Source organism: Oncorhynchus kisutch, linkage group LG16 (assembly GCF_002021735.2).
Source record: "Oncorhynchus kisutch isolate 150728-3 linkage group LG16, Okis_V2, whole genome shotgun sequence".
In the NCBI taxonomy this organism is placed as follows: Eukaryota; Metazoa; Chordata; class Actinopteri; order Salmoniformes; family Salmonidae; genus Oncorhynchus; species Oncorhynchus kisutch.
The window spans coordinates 904,145-913,529 of NC_034189.2; the positions used below are offsets into that span (position 1 = coordinate 904,145).

General features: G+C 43.4%; 1 protein-coding gene across 2 annotated transcripts in view; it reads left to right on the forward strand.

Annotated features, from left to right (window-relative positions):
- The first annotated feature begins 1,367 nt into the window (after positions 1 to 1,367).
- Positions 1,368 to 9,385, forward strand: part of LOC109886097 (disks large homolog 4) — a 132,150-nt gene continuing 124,132 nt past the window's right edge. For both annotated transcript variants that reach the window (XM_031791501.1, XM_031791502.1), the window contains exon 1: positions 1,368 to 1,533. In XM_031791501.1, the coding sequence (XP_031647361.1) occupies positions 1,504 to 1,533 (30 nt within the window). In that variant the 5' untranslated portion in view covers positions 1,368 to 1,503. The remainder of the gene's footprint in view (positions 1,534 to 9,385) is intronic.

The following is a 9,385-nucleotide window of genomic DNA, read 5'->3' on the forward strand; positions in this document are numbered from 1 at the left end:
CTCTATCTCTCTCTCTCTCCCTCTCCCTCTCTCTATCCCTTCCTATCTCTCCTTCCTCTGCTCTCACCTCTCTATCTCTCTCTCTCCCTCTCCCTCTCTCTCCCTCTCTCTCCCTCCCTCTCCCTCTCCCTCTCCCTCTCCCTCTCTCTCTCCCTCTCCCTCTCCCTCTCCCTCTCCCTCTCCCTCTCCCTCTCCCTCTCCCTCTCTCTATCCCTTCCTATCTCTCCTTCCTCTGCTCTCACCTCTCTATCTCTCTCTCTCCCTCTCCCTCTCTCTCTCTCCCTCTCCCTCTCCCTCTCCCTCTCCCTCTCCCTCTCCCTCTCCCTCTCCCTCTCCCTCTCCCTCTCCCTTTCCCTCTCCCTCTCCCTCTCCCTTCCTATCTCTCCTTCCTCTTCTCTCACCTCTCTATCTATTTCTCTCTCTCTCTCTCTCTCTCTCTATCCCTTCCTAATTCTCCTTCCTCTGCTCTCACCTCTCTATCTCTCTCTCTCCCTCTCCCTCTCTCCTTCATAATGGAGTGATAGCATCATCCCCTCTCCCTTACTTTCATTCTCCTTCTACTATCTCTTCTCTCTCTCCTATTTTATACCTCTCTCTTCTATTTCCTACCTAAGCCCTCCACATTCAAAATACTGACTCACCTACCCACATCCCTCTCTGTCTGTCTCAGTCTCCCCCCCCTCTCTCTCTGTCTCCCGCCCTCTCTCTCTGTCTCCCCCTCCGCTCTCTCTCTCTGTCTCCCCCTCCCCTCTCTCTCTCTGTCCCCCCCCCCTCTCTCTCTCTCTCTCTCTGTCTCCCCCTCTCTCTCTCTCTCTGTCTCCCCCCTCTCTCTCTCTCTGTCTCCTCCTCCCCTCTCTCCTCTCTCTCTCTCTCTGTCTCCCCCCTCTCTCTCTGTCTGTCTCTGTCTCTGTCTCCCCCCCTCTCTCTGTCTCCCCCCTCTCTGTCTGTCTGTCTCTGTCTCTCCTCTCTCTCTCTCTCTCTTTCTCTCTCTCTCTGTCTCCCTCTCTCTCTCTACTCTCTCTTTCTTTCTCTCTCTCTCTCTCTCTCTCTCTCTCTCTCTCTCTCTCTCTCTCACTCTCTCTCTCTCGCTCTCTCTCTCTCTCTACTCTCTCTTTTTCTCTCTCTCTCTCTACTCTCTCTCTCGCTCTCTCTCTCTCTCTCTACTCTCTCTTTCTCTCTCTTTCTCTCTCTCTCTACTCTCTCTCTCGCTCTCTCTCTCTCTCTCTACTCTCTCTTTCTCTCTCTCTCTCGCTCTCTCTCTCTCTCTCTCTCTTATTGCAATCTGATCCCACCTCCTCTTTCTCTCCCCCTCCTTTTTCTCTATTTATCTCTCTCTCTGTCTGGTATTGGATCTCAGTCTATCTGAGAGACTGAAGGGTTGAGGAGGAGGAGAGGAGAAAGGGAAGAAGGGATAGACAGGCAGGCGGACGGACGGAGAGGGGTAGACGAGGGGGAGGGTGAGGGGTGGAGGAGAGGAATGAGGAGAGACCTGTCTGTGTGGCAATGGACTGTCTCTGTATCGTCACCACGAAGGTAAGACACTTGTCTGTCTGTGTGTCTGTCTATCTGTCTGTCTGTCTGTCTGTGTGCGTGTCTGTCTGTCTGTCTGTCTGTCTGTCTGCGTGCGTGTGTGTGTGTCCCCGTGTGTGTGTGTGAGAGACACGTGCGTTTGTGTCAGACACAGGGAAAGGCACGTGTGTGTGTGTGTGTATATGAGAGAGATGCGTTCGTCTTATTGTGATGCGTTCGTGTTATATGCAAGAGGTGTGTGTGTGTTTGAGAGAGTGAGGGAGACACGTGTGTCCTATTCCATATTCCTGTGTTTGTGGTGCCCAACATTTCATCGGTAGCAGTTGGAAGCCACTGCTGTGGCAAAAAACAACTGTGATTTTGGGTTTCTTCAATTCTTCAACTATCAGTTCTCGTCCTAATTCTGTAAGATTTCCATACATATATATCTATGAGCTATATTTGCAATGTCCTTTATTTGAGTTAGCATTGCTTTGAGTTACCATTGCTTTGAGTCAGCCTAGCTTTGAGTTAGCCTAGGTTTGAGTCAGCCTAGCTTTGAGTTAACATTGCTTTGAGTTAGCCTAGGTTTGAGTTAGCCTAGCTTTGAGTTAGCCTAGCTTTGAGTTAACATTGCTTTGAGTTAGCCTAGGTTTGAGTTAGCCTAGCTTTGAGTCATCCTAGCTTTGAGTTAACATTGCTTTGAGTTAGCCTAGCTTTGAGTAAGCCTAGCTTTGAGTTAACATTGCTTTGAGTTAGCCTAGCTTTGAGTAAGCCTAGCTTTGAGTTAAACCTAGGCTAACTCAAAGCAATGTTGAGTCAGCCTAGCTTTGAGTTAGCCTAGCTTTGAGTCAGCCTAGCTTTGAGTTACCATTGCTTTGAGTTACCATTGCTTTGAGTTAGCCTAGCTTTGAGTCACCCTAGCTTTGAGTTAGCCTAGCTTTGAGTTAGCCTAGTTTTGAGTCAGCCTAGCTTTGAGTCAGCCTAGCTTTGAGTTAGCCTAGCTTTGAGTCATCCTAGCTTTGAGTTAACATTGCTTTGAGTTAGCCTAGCTTTGAGTAAGCCTAGGTTTGAGTCAGCCTAGATTTGAGTTAGCCTAGCTTTGAGTTAACATTGCTTTGAGTTAGCCTAGGTTTGAGGCAGCCTAGCTTTGAGTTAGCCTAGCTTTGAGTTAAACCTAGGCTAACTCAAAGCAATGTTGAGTCAGCCTAGCTTTGAGTTAGCCTAGCTTTGAGTCAGCCTAGCTTTGAGTTACCATTGCTTTGAGTTACCATTGCTTTGAGTTAGCCTAGCTTTGAGTCACCCTAGCTTTGAGTTAGCCTAGCTTTGAGTTAGCCTAGTTTTGAGTCAGCCTAGCTTTGAGTCAGCCTAGCTTTGAGTTAAACCTAGGCTAACTCAAAGCAATGTTGAGTCAGCCTAGCTTTGAGTTAGCCTAGCTTTGAGTCAGCCTAGCTTTGAGTTAACATTGCTTTGAGTTAGCCTAGGTTTGAGTCAGCCTAGCTTTGAGTTAAACCTAGGCTAACTCAAAGCAATGTTGAGTCAGCCTAGCTTTGAGTTAGCCTAGCTTTGAGTCAGCCTAGCTTTGAGTTAACATTGCTTTGAGTTAGCCTAGGTTTGAGTCAGCCTAGCTTTGAGTCAGCCTAGCTTTGAGTTAGCCTAGCTTTGAGTTAGCCTAGCTTTGAGTTACCATTGCTTTGAGTTACCATTGCTTTGAGTTAGCCTAGCTTTGAGTCACCCTAGCTTTGAGTGTCTCTGTCCGGAATATTTGCTCTCTTGAGGGGGATACTAAGAAGCAAGCTAGATCTACTCAGGCTTTTATAATGCTAGTCAGCTTCAGTTAGCTTCACATTCCAGCTCAGCCTTTTATAACGCTAGCCAGCTTCAGTTAGCTTCACATTTCAGGTCAGGCTTTTATAAAGCTAGCCAGCTTCAGTTAGCTTCATATTCAAGGTCAGGGTTTTATAAAGCTAGCCAGCTTCAGTTAGCTTCACATTCAAGCTCAGCCTTTTATAACGCTAGCCAGCTTCAATTAGCTTCATATTCCAGGTCAGGTTTTTATAAAGCTAGCCAGCTTCAGTTAGCTTCACATTCAAGCTCAGGCTGTATCAGTACTACGAAGATGGATATTGATCGTGCACCTGCAACTCTCTCAAGCCTGAAAGGCTTTTAGAATCAGCTATGGTCTGAAAGGCTTTTAGAATCAGGCTTTTTACAGACAGGATCTTGACAGACAGGATCTTGACAGACAGGCTCTTGACAGACAGGATCTTGACAGACAGGCTCTTGACAGACAGGCTCTTGACAGACAGGATCTTGACAGACAGGCTCTTGACAGACAGGCTCTTGACAGACAGGATCTTGACAGACAGGCTCTTGACAGACAGGCTCTTGACAGACAGGATCTTGACAGACAGGCTCTTGACAGACAGGCTCTTGACAGACAGGCTCTTGACAGGCTCTTTCTCTCATTACTAAATGCATTCTGTGATTACTAAATGCTTTCTGTGATTACTAAATGTCTTGTGTGATTACTAAATGCATTCGGTGATTACTAAATGCATTATGTCATCGCTAAATGCATTCTGTCATTACTAAATGCATTATTATTATTTTTTATATTTTTTATTTTACCTTTACTTAACTAGACAAGTCAGTTAAGAACAAATTCTTGTTTTCAATGATGGCCTAGGAACAGTGGGTTAACTGCCTTTTCAGGGGCAGAACGACATATTTGTACCTTGTCAGCTCGGGGGTTTGAACTTGCAACCTTCCGGTTACTTGTCCAACGCTCTAACCACTAGGCTACCCTACCGCCCCGTGATGTGATTACTAAATGCATTATGTGATTACTAAATGCATTGTGTGATTACTAAATGCGTTCTGTTATTACTAAATGCGTTCTGTGATTACTAAATGTGTTCTGTGATTACTAAATGCATTCTGTGATTACTAAATGCGTTCTGTTATTACTAAATGCGTTATGGTATTACTAAATGCGTTCTGTTATTACTAAATGCGTTCTGTGATTACTAAATGCATTCTGTGATTACTAAATGCATTCTGTGATTGCTAAATGCATTCTGCGATTACTAAATGCGTTCTGTTATTACTAAATGCGTTCTGGTATTACTAAATGCATTCTGTGATTACTAAATGCGTTGTTAGATTACTAAATGCATTCTGTGATTTCTAAATGCATTCTGAGATTACTAAATGCATTATGTGATTGCTAAATGCGCTCTGTTATTACTAAATGCGTTGTTAGATTATTAAATGCATTCTGTGATTACTAAATGCATTCTGTGATTACTAAATGCATTATGTGATTACTAAATGCATTATGTGATTACTAAATGCATTATGTGATTACTAAATGTGTTGTGTGATTACTAAATGCGTTCTGTTATTACTAAATACGTTCTGTGATTACTAAATGCATTCTGTGATTACTAAATGCGTTCTGTTATTACTAAATGCGTTCTGTGATTACTAAATGCATTCTGTGATTACTAAATGCGTTCTGTGATTGCTAAATGCATTCTGTGATTACTAAATGTGTTCTGTTATTACTAAATGCGTTCTGTTATTACTAAATGTGTTCTGTTATTACTAAATGCGTTCTGTGATTACTAAATGCATTCTGTGATTACTATATGCGTTCTGTGATTACTAAATGCATTCTGTGATTACTAAATGCATTCTGTGATTACTAAATGCATTCTGTGATTACTAAATGCGCTCTGTTATTACTAAATGCGTTGTTAGATTACTAAGTGCATTCTGTGATTACTAAATGCATTATGTGATTACTAAATGCGCTCTGTCTTTACTAAATGCGTTCTGTTATTACGAAATGTGTAATGTGAGGGAAGTGAGAGTGATTCTTTTGGAACTTTTGTGAGTGTAATGTTTACTGTTAATTCTTATTGTTTATTTTACTTTGGTTTATTATCTATTTCACTTACTTTGGTAATATTAACATATGTTTCCCATGCCAATAAAGCCCTTAAATTGAATTGAAATTGAAAATTGAATTGAGAGGGGTAGGGAGGCAGACCTGGCTCTCAAGAGATGTGCTCACTGCACACAAAATGAGTTGGAAACTGAGCTGCACTTCCTAACGTCCTGCCAAATGTATGACCATATTAAAGACACATATTTCCCTCAGATTACACAGACCCACAGAATTCGAAAACAAACCCAATTTTGATAAACTCCCATATCTGGGTGAAATTCCACAGTATGCCATCACAGCAGCAAGATTTGTGACCTGTTGCCACGAGAAAAGGGCAACCAGTGAAGAACAAACACCATTGTAAATACAACCCATATTTATGTTTATTTATTTTCCCTTTTGTAATTTAACTATTTGCACATGATATTACATTTGAAATGTCTTTATTCTTTTGGAATCTTTTGTGAGTGTAATGTTTACTGTTCATTTTTAAAATATGTTTGTCTACTTCAGTTGCTTTGGCAATGTTAATGTGTTTCCCATGCCAATAAAGCCCTTAGATTGAAATGTGTGTGAGGGAGGGAGGGAGATATGAAGGAGAACATATTGAAATAATTCTACTTCAGACACTGAGAGGTAAAAATAGATATAGCTAGTGCTATATTTGGGCTCCAACTCTGTTTTAAGTTGTGATCTCTCTCTCGCACCTGCACACACACGTGCACACACACATGCACACACACGTGCACATTTTTAAATAAAAAAATGACATAAGTATTCAGACCCTTTTCTGTGAGACTTGAAATTGAGCTCAGGTGCATCTTGTTTCCACCTGTGGTAAATTCAATTGATTGGACATGATTTGTAAAGCACAGCTGTATAAGGTCCCACAGTTGACAGGTTTCAGGAGAAGACCCAGATGCAGACAGTGTTGAAGTAACAACAGTTTATGACTAGAACAGGCGGCAAAACAACAGGTCAAGGACAGGCAGAGAATCCAGATCAGAGTCCATAAGGTACAGAACACCAGGCAGTCTCAGGGTCAGGGCAGACAGAATGGTCAAAACCGGGAAAACTAGAGAACAAGAACTTCAGAAAAGACGGGGGAGAAAACGCTGCTAGGCAACAGACAAACAGAGAACACAGGTATAAATACACAGGGGATAATGAGGGGAGACACCTGATGGGGGGTGATAACACATAGGTGAAACAGAACAGGGTGTGACAGTCAGAGCAAAAACCAAGCCATGAGGTCGAAGGAAATATCCGTAGAGCTCCGAGACAGGATTGAGTCGAGGCACAGATCTGGGGAAGGGTAACAAGAACCCGATGTTCACTCTGACAGAGCTCCAGTTCCTCTTTGGAGATGGGAGAACCTTCCAGAAGGACAACCAATCTGCAGCACTCCACCAATCAGGCCTTTGTGGTAGAGTGGCCAGACGGAAGCCACTCCTCAGTAAAAAGCACATGAAAGCCCGCTTAGAGTTTGCCAAAAGGCACCTAAAGACTCTCAGACCATGAGTAACAAGATTTTCTGGTCTGATGAAACCAGGATTGAACTCTTTGGCCTGAATGCCAAGCATCACGTCTGGAGGAAACCTGGCACCATCCCTACGGTGAAGCATGGTGGTGGCAGCATCATGCTGTGGAGATGTTTTCAGTGGCAGGGACTGGGAGAATAGTCAGGATCGATGGAAAGATGAAAGATGAAGGGAGCAAAGTACAGAGAGATCCTTGATGAAAACCTGGTCCAGAGCGCTCAAGCCCCACGACCCAAAGCACACAGCCAAGACAACGCAGGACTGGCTTTGGGACAAGTCTCTGAATGTCCTTGAGTGGTGTAGTGGAAATTTCCTGTATTTACCAAATCATGAGAGCAAACCACCACACAAGTCAGAGTTATCATAAAGTCCATCTTTAATTATATGAGCTCCATCACAACCCAGTGACTCTCAGATCAATTCAGTGTCTATAAATGAATTATCTGAGAGTCCTTACAAAACAGTTCTTAGTATCATTTATAGCCAAGACACACCCATCTCAACTCACATGACGAATAACAGATCTTAGGAACATTACAAAGGAAGACTTTACTTGAGAGGAGTATCCCATAGCCAGACATTAGCTATAAATTATCGTTCAGTTTGGTCTCCTAAAACAAGGTTCTACTTCTCGTTCTTGGTACAACATAGTACCAAGACATTAGGATATATATCAATTGTCATTTTAGACACTCCCATTCTGGACAAGCTCACGGAGATACAGTGACTGGCACACAGACATTGTGGAGCCAAGAGATAATTGGTTCCCCCTCAATCATCATCACATGGTTTAAAATATATGTTTACACATGAAGACAAGCTTGACCCCTCCCCTTTCTGTGGCCCAATAGTTGAAGTGTGCCTATGATGAAAATGACAGGCCTCTCTCATCATTTTAAGTGGGAGAACTTGCACAATTGGTGGCTGACTAAATACTTTTTTTGCCCCACTGTATGTATGTATGTACAGTGTGTGTGGAAAATGTACAATGTACCGTGGAATGCAGTGTTTGGATCAACGCTTTCAAGAGATGTACAATATGAACATAATTAATAATAATAATAATCGATATTGTCAATGGGACAACAGTAATAACAATAACCAAGGGTCAGAATAACCATTGAACAATAACAATATAGAGGACAGGTTGGTCTGTCAGACTCTGTCCCTCATCTTATGGCAGGCAGCAATGTAGTGCGTTGCCAACCCACATAGAGGACATGGTTGGTCTGTCAGACTCTGTCCCTCATCTTATGGCAGGCAGCAATGTAGTGCGTTGCCAACCCACAGCTCTCTGCGTCCTCCCCCAACAGGACTGGTAGCCTATCCTCATCAGAGAGGTCTTCAATGTAGTGGGCTGCCAACCCACAGCTCTCTGCGTTCTCCCCCAACAGGACGGGTAGCCTATCCTCATCAGAGAGGTCTTTGAAACCTTGAATAAGGGTTTCAAATTTGGGGAAATGACACTCTCTAAGTGTTTTATAAATATATTTTTGGCATTTTGTCAGAAAATGCAGCTCTGTTTCAGGTTCTGCTGTGGTGCAGTGGTTGCACAGCCTTTCCTCTACAGGGAGCCAGGTTTTCCTGTGTCTACCCTTCTCAATGGCAAGGCTGTGCTCACTGAGCCTGTACTTTGTCAAGGTTGTCTAAGGTTTTGATCAGTAACCATGGTCAAATATTTAGCCACTGCATTTTTTTGGCCAGATAGCACTGCCAGATAGCACTGCATTTTTTTGTGCTTGTGTTTCCCAACAAGCAATGTAGTTCAGTGTGTTAGTAGAACAGGTTAGTGAACTCAGCCCCAGGACCTGCTTGATGAAGGGACTGAGGCTTCAGTGTGTTAGTAGAACAGGTTAGTGAACTCAGCCCCAGGACCTGCTTGATGAAGGGACTGAGGCTTCAGTGTGTTAGTAGAACAGGTTAGTGAACTCAGCCCCAGGACCTGCTTGATGAAGGGACTGAGGCTTCAGTGTGTTAGTAGAACAGGTTAGTGAACTCAGCCCCAGGACCTGCTTGATGAAGGGACTGAGGCTTCAGTGTGTTAGTTACCTCCCTCTCTCTCTCTCTCTCTCTCGCTCACTCTCTTCATATATTTACCTCTCTCTCTCTCTCTCTCTCTCTCGCTCACTCTCTTCATATATTTACCTCTCTCTCTCTTTCTCTCTCTCTCTGTCTCTCTCTCTCTCTCCATCTATTTACCTCCCTCTCTCTCGCTCTCTCTCTCTCTCTCGCTCTCTCTCTCTCTCTCCCCCTCTCTCTCTCTCTCTCTCTCTCTCTCTCTCTCAATTCAATTCAAGGGCTTTATTGGCAGAGGTAGATAATATACAAAAGTGAAATAAACAATAACAATGAACAGTAAACATTACACATACATAAGTTT